Raw genomic sequence first — 15818 nt, forward strand, 5'->3', positions numbered from 1 at the left:
CCTCAACGAAGTTACCAGCTAAATTTCAATCACAGAATCTTTATTACTGAGGCTATTTTGCCTTGTAATTGAGCTTACAATCTAACTTGATTTGGAAGTCACTGAGGATGATTATACTTTGAACTCTACAATAGCATCCCTACAGGGTCACTTTCAGATATTGAAATATAATATAGCAATAATATAATAATATAGTTTCAAATAACTTGATTTTCTGACTGCTAGAGAGGTAGTAAAGACTAAGAAAATCTGTTCTAGTTTGCAGGTTTTTATTTTCAATAGTTAGAACGCTGTTTATCCTGGACAATGGCCTTTAGGATTAAGTAGGACACCTTAATGGCCTTTCACCTTTTACTTGCAATAGTTTGAAAAAAGGTAACTCAACTTAAATGAATATGAGGAACAATATCAGGAAGGAGATACCTTAAGTCTTTGAACACCAGCCTAGTGGGGTCAAAGACTGACACCCAGTCAGCGCCCATGAACCCTCAAGACAAACAATTAATATTTAACTAAGATCCTGCTAAAAATCACACACATCGCCAGAATACCATTAGCAGCACTATTTTTTGCATGTGATGTTACCAATCTAACCTATTTCAAAAACCTGCCAAACTGAAAAATGCTCAGACGGCTCCTCAGGAACTCCTATGGTGCCGTCCAAACAGAAAGCACCACAGACAGTTGCCACCTCCCACAACACTGCCATACTTCATACTGCCCAGAGAAGATGTTTCAGCAGTCTTCAAAATGAACAAATAATGGAAAAAGCCCTGTAAGTTCACAAAATCTAAAGATAGTGTGTTTTCCAGTGTTTCTGCTTTCCCCGCCCTAGATGAAAACCTACAGGGAAAGAAACATCAAGCACCCCTTCCTCCTCTTTTCTCCGTTCCTTTTCTTGCCCCATTTGCTGTATTTATAGGATCCAAAGCTCTTCAGCACATTGCAGTTGTAGTCCATGTAAATAAATACAAGGGTAAAAAAAAAACCCAACCTTTGGGGAGCTTGGACCACTGCCAGCCTGCCTGGGTAACTGGACTTTGCATGGAGCTGGAAGGGTGTTTTTAAAAAGGAGGGAAGCAGAAGAGAACAGCTCAAGAATCTTGGCTCAGCCTGGGCATATTTCCTCCTAACTCTGGCTAAACCTCAGCATGAACGGCTGGACGGAGGAGTCGATGCGAAGCCGGGGAGGGAGGCTGCAGGGCTCTCCACCAGGACTACAGCAGAGCTTGGAGAGGCTGAAACCATGCTTTTCCTTTGGGCACTGGCATTTATTTTAGTCCTGCAGGAGCAAGATCTTCTAGGTAAGTGACTCTGAGGTTGCAAAGCAGAAACTATAGCTTAAACGTAGCATAGTCAAAGCCTTTGCATGGGGCGGGAGGGGGAGGTAAAGTATTGCTGACTCTATGGGTTTTATATGAAGGTGACACAGGTATGTGTCAAAATTCTGTGAGAATATTGTTTTTAACAGGAAAAACTTCATTTTTGTGCTATTAAAGTCCATCCTGGAGGCATATAGCTTTGATAAAGATTTTTCACTTCTCACAGGAGATACTATCACTGTATTTTCAGAAATTTAGAACTGCATTCAGGTGCTGCAGCCAGTGACCTGTGTTTCCGTAATTACTCTTCTGGCAGCCTTATTAAAATACACAGTAATCTACTCAGAAATGAGATTGAAGTTCAAGGTAAATAGAGAAAGATTTTCATTTATTCAAACTGTTCTTTTCAGATTTGCTGGTTACAGCACTGCATTTTTTTCTCTTCTGCTTTGGATTACTTATTCCTGAGATTTTAAGGCACATAACACCTCCTTCAAATGCCTTAGGAGTATGAAGTATAAACACAGAACATCTGATAAGCTTGCATCTGAATTTTACTTTCATTAACAACAGATTAGTGCTGGAATAACCTCTAATCACATTGTAGCTGACAGCATGACTGAAAGCTATTCAGTCTGGCTAGATCAAGGGTTTATAGTCCCCGTGTAACCACAAACCTGGCTTCCCAGCCTGTTTGTATTACGTGTTTTCTGCTAGCTGATGCTTAGCTTTATTTTCCCTCTGCACTTACTTCTTGACAACACACAATGTTTGTATTTCATGGCAGGGTAGTAAGTTTCCATTACAATCAAAACATTTCCTGAAAAACTGTTAGTCCCTTCTGCCCCCAAGTCCTAGTCACTCTTCCTTGCCCTGACTCCCTCCCACCCAACTGGCTTTGTAATGTTTATCAGTGATGAACTGAAATATCAATACCCCAGCAAGGGCACTCTAACTTGTTTTCATTCCACAAGTACTCACTATCACCTTGTGAGTTTTGCGAGCTTCACAAAAAAACTGTGAAATTAAAGAAGAAAAAAAAAAAAGGCTGGAAAAATGTTTTTGTTTATTCCCCCAAAGTATGGTTTTAAGCTGAAATCATTAGCAAACTCAGATAAAATCCAGCTAAATAGAATACTACTTGAATAATAACTGCAGTGGAGACTAGTACCCAATATCATGCCAGCTGGTAGCTACTCAGTCAGGGAATCATTTTCACTGTCTCAATGGTGTACTTCATATAGGATGGGAAATTTTGCGTTTGTCATGGCCAGGGGAGTACCCTGGCTGGCTGACAGGCTTAAAAAAGTCATCCCTACTTTCCCTTTGCTACCTTTGAGTCGGGGAATCTAACTTTTGATTTCCTTACAGATCCTCCCTCCCAATCCCCATGGATTCCTCTTAAAAACGGTTCAGAGTTAGCCACAGTAGAGTTTATGTTTTAATTCAGCCATTAATATGACTAATCTCATATTCATAGAGCTCAGCCTTCAAATAGCTCAAGAGGAGAGGCTGGCATTGGAGCCCTTTTGGATGCAACCATGTGCTCCTGCCTAATGGCCGCAGTTTCCAGTTCCTTGCTGTTGTTGCTGGGTTAGTTTGTGGGATGCTGCTCAAATGTTGCATACAATGTAGCCTGGGGCACAGGAGCATTCAATACCTGCCCCATTTAAACATGTTTCCATTCTTACAAAAACCTCCAGGCAAATCACTCTGAGGGGTGCAGCACCCCAACAGCAAAGTCTTTGCTGCATGTTTATGCATGTCAGAGAGGTGACCTGGAGTCCTCAGGTAAACAAGTAGCTGGCAAGCAGGCTGGCTCCACTGACATGCTCCATTTAGCTGAGCAAACCAACTACTGAGCATGCTGCTAGGGCAACAGCAACAGCAGAGCTCCAGTACAGGCATTGCTGCTCAATACTCCACACTGTGGCATGATTTTTTTTTAAACAGCAGAAGTTTCCTTTGGTTTTAACTACAAGTTAAAGTAAACCAAGTGTAAGAATGTTTTTCGTCATTCAGCTAACATATTATGACTTCTCAGAATACTTTGGATCCTCTGATATCCACATGCCATATCAAAGCTGAGAAGATCTATAAGCTAGACCATTGCCTAGAAACTGGAGAGAAACAAATCCTTTCAGAACAGACACTTTTGCCCAAAACTGACCACTTGCATTCTCACAGAACAGCGTTTTGCCTCCAGGAGATTAAAGTACTGCATTGTAGAATTAAATCCACAGTAAAAATTTATGAGAGATGTCCTATCTTAAACCAGACTTGGACTCATATTTCTCTATTAATAAACTAGTAGTGGTTTAACCTATACCCCATGTTATAGGTATTTTCTGTCCTTATAGAAACCTACTGGCATTACCGTCTCCAATGCAAGGATTACAGTCTTTGCAAACATTCATCTCTGAGCTCCAACAAGGAAGGAGAAAGAAAGTTTGTCACAACAAAGTGTACCCAGATGTAGGTGTGTTTTTAAGAGCATGAGGCATCTGAAGATAGGGGTTCCGTGCAAAAGTTAGCCTTTTTACAGATTCTATATATCTGTAAAACCGTATGTTTTGTTATATATAGTTAAAAGGAATTTATTAAGTTCTGTGGACTTTGTAACCTCCATATGTAAAGCAAATGTTAATATCAAACTCCAAAAAAGTCAGGGGTTTAGAAATACTGGACTCCTGCTGTTCATCTGCAGGATGCAACTGTATTTACAAATGCAGCCGGTCTGCTCTGGTTGAAACAGCTGTGAATCTTGGCCATGAATGCCAAGATCTAGTATGTATGTATGTGTGCTTGTGTATGTGTATCTCTCTCTCTCTCACTATTCTACTTCCTGAGTTGTTGCAGAACACATGAACTGTCTGCCAGAGGAAAATGTATCTTCAAGCAAGTTCTTAGACTTGTTCAAGTATTAGAAAAAAAACAAGCATATTCTTTCATTCTACTATCACATTTCTTTCTACTACCCTAACTTACTCATATGCAAACTACACAACCACAGAGCTGACTAATAAGTCACAGATTTGCCTCACCCCACTCCCCATGACTGTAGCTCCTATTACTAAAGACAGACCAAAAGCCATGTCCTCATAAAATTGAAGAACTCTTTATCCCCAGATACCAGTGGTCATCCTCAAATTGATGGTGGCATCAAATACTTACGCATCTCACCACCTCCATTGCCAAATCAGCCTTAAGCTCACTCATTCTACACAACTTAAATTCATTACATACGCTACAACACGGCTCCTCTTCTTGCTAAAACAGCTCATCCCCTTCTCCACTCACAAGTAGGTCCTATACAGCTACTAGCTATAGTCCTCCTAACACTTTGCCTTAGTTTCCAAAACAAATACATATTCACAGAGAAATAAATTCATAATAAAGGGAAACTTTTGTTTGCAGACCAAAGCTTCAGGGTATCCCATCGTAAGTTACAGCATGAACTAGAGTAACCTACCTGCACATTATGTAGCTCATGTCTCTTATCAGTCCAATTCCCTGTAGTCATTTTCCATTGCAGCAACAAGCACAAGAGGATATTCCCTGGCTGCTTGTTCAGAAGACCAGCATGCTGGAAACATATTCCAAGCCAACAGCTCCTTCACAGGAACATTTTATTGTTATCTTCCTTCCTTTGAGTGAAAATATACATAACTTAAGTGCTTCTTACAATTGCAAATATGGTAGCACAGCAGAAGAAAAGTGTTTTTTCAAGTAGTAATTTTGCTTCTGGCAGACAGCCAAGGCAGGGGCCCCAGATTTTGCTGTGCCTGAAAAAGAGCGCCCACTGGCAGCACAAACTATCCCTGGCCTTGTACATCCCCCCCCTCAGTCTCCACTGGTGAGTAAGCAAAATCTGAAGCTCCCTTGTGAAATGAGAATGACATGGATCATGATAGCAAAAACTTCCTCCAGATGAAATAGTTTTACACAGAAATACATGGCAGCCATCTCCTAGTTAGGAACAATTTCTATCAAGTCCCATTTCTGATTTTGCATATTTCACAAGCACAAGTGAGGCACAGTAGGACCACAACACATCACAACATGGCATCTCACATGTAGGTTGATGGGACAGGCAAGTTAGAGAAGTAAGAACTGGTAGGCTGATACCCTGACCCACCTTCACTAATGCAATACATCCCACAATGCATGAGATTTCCTTTTTGGTCCTTCTCTTTCAGGGGAAAAAGGAATTAAAATAAGTTCAATCTTAACTGACCTAGGATCTGAAATAATATTCATAGTAGCATATTCTACGTCTTGATAAACAGAGTATGAACCAGGTCTGCAGGTTTGGAACTTGACTTTCTGATATGGTTATTTTGCTTCTAAAATTAGTATTAAAAATAATTAATTTCATGGAAGAAACTTACTTCAGGATGTTTCCATTATTATCAGAGGCTCATGAATCTTGGACAGCAGAGGAATCCCTTGGATTTTCTTCCATGTTTGAAGTCTTTCCAAGACTTGGCATTCAGGCAGCAGTTGAAGCATACAGTGAATGTATAGATTACAGATTAAACCCTAATCAGGCATTAAAAACTTTCAATGTACCTTCTTGAAATGATTTTTTAAAAAAGCCCAAACCAAACCAATCCTTCTCTGCCTCCCAAATTCCAGAAGAGCTTTCTACTGTCAATTCTCTGTCTAATATACAATGCTTACCTTCCATCTCCCACTTTGGATATTCCACATTTGCCCTGTATGGAATTTGCAATGTTGTTCTGCCATAAAAGCTAGAGCCTAATAAAGGTGTGTGTACATATATATGTTTACGTGTGTGTGTGTGTGTATGTATATTTGCATGTATATATAAGCAAACCCCTGCAGTTTTCTGCAGTGTAAGCATAGTAACCTATGACAGTATATAAGAAGCTAAGAAATTTTACATATTTATTACAATTCCTGCAGTCTTTCTTGCAATCACTGAAGGCAAGAATTCCCTTATCTTTAAGCAACTAGAAACTCTAAAATCTAGAAAGAGGTTCAGAGGTGCCTAAATCACAGCTAAGTATTAGGCAGTGTTTTATGGATTACAGCCTGGAAGATGCTCTATGTCCAGTTAAAGATCGGCTCCTGAGCATGTAAGAATTTGAAGACAATCTGCGCATTAAAAAGCATTTCCAATACAACACGTTCTATCCAAATCAATTATTTTTGGTGTCCTAATAATAAAATTTGATTCAGATTAAGTTATATACAATACAGCTTAAAATGAATTTGGGCACACTCGTGATAATGAAACTGGTAATGGTACAGAAAATTAACCCAGTACTTCCATATCTAAGGATGCCAATGTAATTAAGGGTTGACATAACCAGAAACTAAGTTTGATGCCGTTAAGAACAGTCCCCAAAATTAAATATGACTAACACTCTTGGCTTAACATGGTCTTAGGTCTGAAAGCACTAATACTGATAGTATCTGTTCAGGTTCAAAGCAATGGAACCTTTGCTGTATGCAGCTGCAAGTTAACTTCACCAACCACTTTTGTAAACCATGTAATTTCTTGTGCTAACACTTCAAAGTTATATATACATGTTAAAGTGGAGTCCAACACTTATATTTAGACAAGGAATAATGTAAGCAAGGATCAGCAAATCCCTTCAGAGGTCTGTTGCATTCTTCCCAAAATGGTTAGGGGTTCACCATTTGAACTTGATACTCAAGTTCATGACCTTTTTCATGTTGGAACATAAATCCATTACTACCCCCTTCATTTTCTCATTAAAAGCTATCTGGCCACCTTACGCTATACACTCCCAGGAATAAAATGATACTGCTAAACCTAATGCAGTGCAAACAAGAACACACAGCATAGTATGTTTTCTTGAAGAGTTACACATGTTCTCCTTTACTCCCTTTGGTCCATCACATGATTTCAGGCTTCCTTATTTGCCATCTGGTTCCTGTTTCCATCTCACTTGTCTTTCATTTGGCTTGTGGCCTGCTTTGTTCTACCACTCCCTCCCTACTAAGCACAACGTGAACTCTCAGTTAACTTTCAAAACCACACTAATCATAGAATGATACAAGAGGAATTTTATAGACTTTAAGACCAATAGGGAACATTATGGTCACTCAGCTTGACCTTCTCCATAACACAGACCAAAGAACCTAACCCAGTAATTTCTGTATCAAGCTTGTAACTTCAGTTTGACCAGCAATGCATCTTTAGGAAGAATACTTATAAAGACCGACCAGATCCATGTGATCATGTACTTCAGTTCTGTCAGCCTTAGTACCAGCAGCAGATGACAGTGAAGAGGCAGTTACTCAGGTTTATTCCGATGTTTAGTATTAGCAACTACTTAGATGATCAAAATGAACCATTTAACAGCATCTGGGTAGACAGAATCCTGATGATCCTAGAAGGGAATTTCTTCAGGGATTGTGTAGAAGCAACACCTTGGGGAGTTGCGGGAATATATCAAATGTACAGGAGGCAGAGGAGCTTAACTGAGAGGTGTTCTAAAACTAAGGCCTTTGCTCCTAACCTGTTTGCTAAGGTTGTTTTAATTCTTACTTCACTGCTCTTTCTGTCTCCTACTACAAAATTAAATTTTGTACAGTCAGGCTGACCATGATACATAGATCTTTACTCTTCATCATGCTACTTCTTTCAAACATTGAGCATATTCTTCTATTAAACATATCCTTATTAGCAACCAACTCAGAGATTCTCCATTTTCCTGCTCCATCTGCTGGTGTCTGACTGTATGACAGCACAGGGCAGTTAGAACCACCCAGCCTTTATGGGGCAGCATCAACGTAGCACAGAGGGCTTAATCAGAGGTAGAAAGGCACGGGTCCTTTTCTTATCTTGAACAAGAGAGTTCTGATTCCTGATGGAAAATAACCACCTGGGTATCAAATAGAATGGACTTCAAGAATTGAAGCATCTCACTTGCAGGAAGCATGAGGTGGGAATTTGCGGATGGGAAGTTAACTGAAAGGTAATATACTCTCTGCCATATTGAAACATTACAACAAATACCTGCCTGAAGTAATCCGTTAAGTTTCAAATGAGATATTTGAGACATTGAAATATGCCTCCTACACACTTGCTTAAGCTGTCAGAAGTTGCAAATACCCACACATTTTAAATATGTAATTTATACAGCATACAAAGAACAGTTTACTTGTAAAAGCTGTTAGCTTTAAAATTTACTATCAAAGTTTTCTGCATTTATGCATCTGCTTTGACACATAGGCAAGTAAAAATTTTAATTTACATTTTAAAAATGTTTCTTCAGCAACAAGAGAGCAAGTACATGGAAGTATCCTAAAAGGCCATTAGTCTTTTGCTTACATGGCTTGCAGCCTTCCATTCTTCGCTCCCTTTACAAGGTGACTATTATTACATGAGGTAGAGATGCTACTGGAGGTCAGTGCCAAAGGCAGACTGTGTCATTTTCTTTCACCAACTGCAACACAGAGAAGGGCAGCTCTCATAAGCAACATGTGATTCCCTTTGAGCACGTGGAAATTACTGCTTCAGCTGAATTGTCTGACCATAGTGACCCAGATACGTGCCATATTTACAAGGGACCGGATGTGTCCTGTGAATAGCCCATCCCAGAGATAAAGGCTGTGGGTTAAGAGCCAAAGCCAGACAACAAAATAACAATCAGGGTTTTTAGCAGCCAAAGCCTCCAGCCAAGGCTCAGAAAACAGAAGAAAACTACACTGACCAAAGCACTGGCTGCCCAGCCAGCAGCAGCAACCGCCCACCTCAAGTACCCTGTTCTGGCATGGTGGTGAAGGGGCAATCACAAGTACAAGAGCAAAAGTCGCTAACCAGACACAGACACGCAGGCCCTGGCTGAGGGGGTTTCTGCTGGGTCAGCCCTCAGCCAACTCCATACTGTGAGCTCTGGGAACTAGACATGCTTTGGTTTCTACTAACTCTTATCACTTGCTAACAACAGCTCTCAGATGCTTCCTGAGACACTTAGGCTTCGACTATTTGTCAAATTTTTTAGGCACTGCACTAGTCCTGTGGTTCTGAGTAACATCTTACAGTCCTATCAAACTAGGACAAGACACTTCCTCCTCCTTCAGTAAGCCCAATACAGTTTATAAAGCAGCAATGTGCTCTGAGTGCCGGAAAGCTGTCTGTCTCTGTGTCAGAAGAGAGGAAGCGACCACTCCAAGGAACAAAACACCACCGAGTCCTGCATTTCACAGCAACCCCTTTACCTAGTTTTTAGACGTGCATGTGCACACAAAGCTGTGCAGTGTTTTGCTAACCTCACAGTGAGATGCAACAACCTTACCTTGGCTATATATACCTATCATAGCACACCCTGCTTTGAACAAATGACAGTCATCCGTCATACGTAACCTCCCCATCTATGTACACTGCCTAGAGTAGCAGTCAGCACAATGCTGAGGTTTGTGCTGAACAGAATCCTCTTTCACAAGGAAGGGCTAAGCTATAGGAATGATTAAAGTGGCATTTTGGGTAAGAACTTATATAATTTCTGCTTCAAAAAGTCACTTTGTGGATTTAAGGTCCTGTATCAGGAAAAAGGTGAAAGGAGCCCCTGCACAGTGCCAACAGGCATGCCCACCATGCCGTTAGGCAGTTTGGAAGGGCCAGAGAGTCTCTGGGTCAGAGTCCGATTCGGGCAGGACAGACAGCTACTTCTGCTTCTCCTACAGGAAGAAGGAGCTTTCTCTGGGCTTTCTTTAACGGACCAGCATGATATAAGATGCATGATCAGAGAAAGAGAAGTGGCCAACACTAACTTGAGCTAGCCAACATTAACCCCCTTGCATTTCCATTCCTAGGGAATGGACAAAACCAAACAAGCCTGGCATGTAACTTATGGCTGGCCAAAAGCTCCTTTAACAACCACATACAACTGGTGCTGGCCTTCACCCAGACTTTCCATCCAACCTTGTAATCCAGCCATCTACAGCTAGGTTAACACAGTGAAAAAATAACCTCCTGGGGGTTTCTTAAATTGTTCCGTTTGCTCTTAGTCCACCTAATGATTTCTGCTGCCTCTTTTCACAGTTCATTTGTAGTTAGATCTGGGAATGTTCCCAGCAGTTAACAACTGATCCACAGTTACATCATCACAATGCCTTCTGCTTGCCCTTGGTCCTCTCTCCAACACGGTGGGTGGCAGTTCAGCGTACAGCTGAATCGGGCCATCAGGCTTGATGCTGAGAGCTAGAGCTAGGAATATTGCAAAGGTGGAAATTTTATTGATCTCTGACAGTAAAATGGAGCTTACCTTGCTATTATCCTATTATTAGGAAAGCCAAGGTTTGTCAACAAAGACTGGTCACTGCTTTGTAACCTCAATTTTTGACACCGAGTTTCAGTATCTCTGTATTGTTCCAGCCACGATGGAAAAAAACATGTAAATACGCAAGAATTTTGAGAAGTACCATGGTTCACTTGACTACTAAGTTACAAGGTAACAACACTCCCAACAGCAGCAACAAAGGGAAAAAAAGGGCAACTACAAAGCAGCTAGTGTTTAAGTACCTGCCATATTTCAGCAGTCTTCTGTGAACAGGTAGATGAATTCTTTGGGATTCTGTCCTAACAGCACCACCTCCTGGTGCGTGCACCAAAAAACCCAAATCAAAATCTTGTTACAAATAAACCACCAAAAATTCTCTTAGCTCTGCCAAACCCATTTCTAAATGACATCAGATCACAATTTAATCCTCCTCTCCTCCCCACCCTCCAATTTCAAGGATACCATTCCAACTCAGAGTACATCTCTCATCCCATCAAACTGCAATGGCTACAATCCTTACTGACATGTGTTTGCCATCATCTGATACATACACTCCCAAAATCTTGGCACAGACTTGTGATGAGGCACTGCAGCAGTTCCAAACCACTGCTCTCGCCCAACAGTACTGAAGACAGAACTAGTTGCTCTTCCTGTGTTTCTTACCGTTCATTATAACACAAACTCACAGTTCCCTTTTTGTCTGTGTTACAATCAAATGACGACAGAATGAGTTACTGCTGCTTTCTCATTATCATAGCTTCTTCAGGCCTCAAACAAGAAAAAGACCTAACTTCACATGGAGCAAGATATGTTATCACTTTAGTGAGGTTTAAAATACTCCGCTACGGTTCTGTGCATACATATTAAAATCTAAACATTACTGAATTGTTGCACAGAAGTTATGAAAAGCAAATTGGCTCCATTAAAGCATGGACACCAGCAGGTACTGACCTTTCATGGAGTAGAGCCAGCAGAATGAAATGTTCGAAGAGCAAGAGCTCACGAGTACTGAGGTAAATACAGATAACTGACAGAGATGAGTGACTTTGTATATAGCACCATTTACAAGTGACTTGGTCAGCAAATCGCATCACCTATACACACTTTTAGTGTTTCCCTTCCCATTGCAAAATCAGACTGTTAGGGACAAGTTTCTGGCTCAGGGCAATCACCAGCTTGTATCCATTTGGGATATAAGTGGACCAATTTAGCTTTACCATACCAGCTGCTTCTGAAGAAAGTCTAAGAGGAGCTGATGTGTAAGGTAGATCTTCCCAATGCTTAGGTTTTATACTTGCAGAGACAGAGTTACAGTCTATAAACTTACCCTGCACCGGTAGGAAAAAACAGATTGTGTAAAACAAATGCACACACAAAACAAAACAAAAAATACCCCTGGCAAGAGAAAACACCTTGTTCCAACCAACCATGACAACATATACAGGCAAGGAGACATTCACAGTACTAGGGTATAGCTGTAGTTACTGGGAGAGAGGTTCAACTTCTACTTGGGACTCCTACATTTGGCTTCATAAAAAAATGCAATTTAGCATGCAAAATACCACTTCAGAAGTCAGAAAGGTAAGGGCTGCTATTAAAAAGCTCCTGCTAATTAACTGTGGCTGTTTTTACAGCTGCTGCAGACCCTGTCAGTACGTTACCTGGAAGTTTGGGAAGAGGGAGCTGGTGTAACGAACATGATACGATCCACAAACGCTTAGATATTATTGAAGAGGTAAGAGCTATTGCGCTGGTTCCTGGTCCTTACCAGACCTCTGCCCCATCCTGTTGACCACAGAAGAGAAAGAAGAATGATGATTCTAGACATGTCCCTTCTTGATTTTATTCAAGCTCACTATTTTTTTCAGATGTCATTATTTGTAACTATCCATAAAGCTATTATGACCAGAAACATATAATCTTGATGAATTCCAAACAACTGATTAACCAATCACTGACTGTTAGATATCAGCCTTTTCTAAAATGTTCATAACTGTGCCTTTAATATAACAATCTCAGAACCGATATTTGTAAAGTTTCATATCTGGTCGTGGCTAGATGTAAACTCTGCAGGTGACGAAGAGTGACAGAGGAGTTTCTGCTCTCTACTCAAGAGCTAAATGAACTCTGTGACTGTGATTCTAGGAAAGCTGCAAAGCTTTTGGTTTTTTTCCCTGATGTCTTAAGCACTCACAAGATACATGGCCAGTGCTAACTATTCCCAGCTGGCTAGCTGCCAAACTGCATGCTGTTGGTTCTCAAATGGCACCGTTACCTCTCTCCTGCTCTAGTCCCAGCCCTCTTCTTTCCACCCCATCAGTTCCTCTCATCTTCCATGTGGATTCTTTTCTTGGATATGACAGTGGCTCAGAAATGAGAGAGAATTAAAAACAAATTAACACAAAGCTCCCTCCAAGAAGTCAAATTATGGGTGATTCTTTATAGAGGGATGCTGTAATTTTGCAAAAGTTTTAATACTTTGTGCCACTAGAGGCCAGAATAACACAAGAAATATTTAAAACTGCAATGCGCAATATAAATTACATTAGCTGTTGGCATTATGGGACATTAGATTTGCACTTCCACTAACACATTCAGTACAATGCCTTCCAACTGACCCTTTGACTACACCGTTTCTCTATTTGTCTCCCTTGTTTTCATTAGAAGGTAATAAAAACAGTGGAGCATCTAGAATCAGAAGTCAAATCGCTCCTCAACATCATCAGTGAGACAACATCAAATATCCCCATTGCTCCAGGAACCCCACTTATAGACATTTTTGATGGTAAGTATCTAGTGGGATATAACCTAAACTGAAAACAGCTTTACATATGTTATTCTCAAATATGTCCTCTTTTCTCCCCCTGAGATGTGAAGTAATTCCTTCATTCAATTCAGTGCAGCTAAGGCCTCAGCTGAAACACTGGGTCCAGTTTTGAACACCAGGTTTCAACAACCACTGGGGTGGGGGGGTGGGGGGGGAGAGAAGGGGAAATAAAAGAATTAAAAAAAAAAACCAAAACCAAAATACCAAACAAACAAGGAGCCAGCCAAAGAGCTAGATACATGAGCTACACAGAAAGGTTGTTAAATTGGGGATGTTTAGTCTAAAGAATATCAACGTAGCCCACCAGAACAAGTAAGGCTGCCATGAAGATGAAAGCTGTGTTTTCTTCCCCATTGCAAAAGTGAATAAAACAAAAAATAATGCAGCAAGAAAGACTCAAGCAAAACACAATGCAAAGCTTTCTTACAAGGACAGTGATCCACTGAAATTACATGACTGTAGTTTCCTCAGCACTGGAAATGTTAAACAAGCATCACACCTTAGAACTGCAGGATAGACTAAGCAATCTCAAGGTCTCTTTCAGTTTTAAGATCCTGTGATTCTCTAGTTTCACGTGTGTCAAATGAAACAAAGGAGGGTAACAAAATACCAAAGAAATTATTGGAAGTATTAGCATTTTGATATCTTAAATCCAATTTTGACATGCAAGCCCCTCACACAAAACATGCTCCTGGATAAACGTTTTTGAAATACATTAAACCACAACAGAAATTATTTGGATGAGACCACCTATTCTACACAGCTTCTTATAATGCTCTGCCCTCTTCATTCTCTGCCCAAATATCAATAGTGAATTTAACAAGGTGAGAGACACTCCTGGTGGAAAATAAACCTCTTGTGGAAAGGTATAAGCATCCAGACACGTTTATGAAGTCAGTTTTGTCATTGTTGGGGTTTTTTTTTGTTTGTTGGTTTAAGATAGCTGTACATGGGTACATACACACCTGCATACCATAGTGCACTTACATGATAGAAGGTGGACTTGAAGTAGACAGCAGTAGAGTTTGTTGGTTTTTATTTCTTGCAGTTGGCTGTACAGATCTGGTCACCATGATACATCCTCCCAACTTTGTTATTCATTAATATTTCCAGTTTTCTGTAAGGGGCAGTTAATAGGTAACAATTCAGTTACTCCCCTGCAATAATAATTTGTTTAAAAAAGAAAAGTATTCCAGTAAAGTATTACAGTGAATTTAAAATGGAAATCTTAAGTCAACCTTGGCATATTTGCAGCACATACTATAGTAAGTACTACTCGGAGCTTGCAACAACTGCCAAATGGCTCAAGAATTGCAGATAGGATCTTCTTTCCGTGATTTGGTGAATCAAAGTGACAATTTCCCACTTTAAAGGAGCAGGCAGGATTCATGTTTTAAATGATGTTTATCCACAGAGATTGATCCTGATTGTATAACCAAAAATAATTACATCAACTCTTCTCTATACAGATACCAGCTGAGCACTGTGAAGACAGAAGACAGCTGAATGTTAACAGTATGGTTGTAATAAACAGTAGGCATTTTTGTTCATTTAATAAGCTTGTGTTTCCAGAATTTGAGCAGGGATGAACGATCCTCAGCTGTAGTTTGCCTTCTGTGTTCCTGTGCTTTATAATAAACAGGTATTTGCTTTTAGACACTATTTCAAAGCTTTTTATTTTAAATCTTTCAGCAGCCCTACTTTATCAAAACTGCATTTCAAATACAGCATTCTCAGTAAGAAAACAAGATCAGGTGGGGTCTGGGACTGAAGCACAGCTAACAAACTTCACTTAATTCAAAAGCTTACTCCTTCCCTTGCAAAGAAATGAACTCTTGCTATTGGTGTAAATCAATGAGGATACACTTTCAGCTGCAATTTCCTCTCAAGATATGCTTAGATTGTCTGACAAAAATGAGTGTATGGAGTGGTCTGGCTTTGGACGTAGTCACATTGCTGCCATTGACTGAAAGAGGAGTCTTAGCTGCACATCCTAGTCAGAATCGGGACTAGTCAGAATTTGTCATTTGGACACGCAACCACCTTATTCTGTAATCTTTACACTCTTCTCCACTGCTGTAGTGACGTGCAACCCAGATTTAATTCCAACATCCACACCCATGACACCCCCATTTTATTCCATGACAAACAGCCACACAACTTCTTCTAGGAAAAAGGACCTACCTGACCTTTACAGAATGGAGAGAGAGCGTGCATGTGTGCGTGAAATAAAGAGGAGTTTGCACATTCTTGATTAACAAGCAGTCTATTTTCAGTGACCTAGCTCCAAACCTCTTCCCCCCTTCTACTTTTTTTTTTCTTTACATGTTTCTATTTTGAGAATGACAAGCTGAAGAGATGTCATCCATGCTAGCAGAGAATAAAAAT

At 40.3% G+C, this 15818-nt stretch overlaps 1 protein-coding gene across 1 annotated transcript; it reads left to right on the plus strand.

Moving 5' to 3' along the window:
* Window positions 1-1011: 1011 nt before the first annotated feature.
* Window positions 1012-15083, plus strand: PLAC9 (placenta associated 9). The gene is made up of 4 exons (XM_052798894.1): window positions 1012-1304; window positions 12238-12338; window positions 13268-13388; window positions 14900-15083. Exons 1-4 carry the CDS (start codon window positions 1247-1249, stop codon window positions 14908-14910), a joined length of 291 nt encoding a protein of 96 aa, XP_052654854.1. The 5' UTR covers window positions 1012-1246; the 3' UTR covers window positions 14911-15083.
* The last annotated feature ends 735 nt before the right edge of the window (window positions 15084-15818 follow it).

This window comes from Harpia harpyja, chromosome 10 (genome assembly GCF_026419915.1).
Source record: "Harpia harpyja isolate bHarHar1 chromosome 10, bHarHar1 primary haplotype, whole genome shotgun sequence".
NCBI lineage: Eukaryota > Metazoa > Chordata > Aves > Accipitriformes > Accipitridae > Harpia > Harpia harpyja.

Coding starts and splice junctions, on each gene's coding strand:
- PLAC9 (XM_052798894.1), top strand. CDS start 1,247: ATGCTTTTCCTTTGGGCACTGGCATTTATTTTAGTCCTGCAGGAGCAA. Junction 1,305..12,237: donor GCAGGAGCAAGATCTTCTAG/GTAAGTGACTCT, acceptor CTGTTTTTACAG/CTGCTGCAGACCCTGTCAGT. Junction 12,339..13,267: donor GCTTAGATATTATTGAAGAG/GTAAGAGCTATT, acceptor TGTTTTCATTAG/AAGGTAATAAAAACAGTGGA.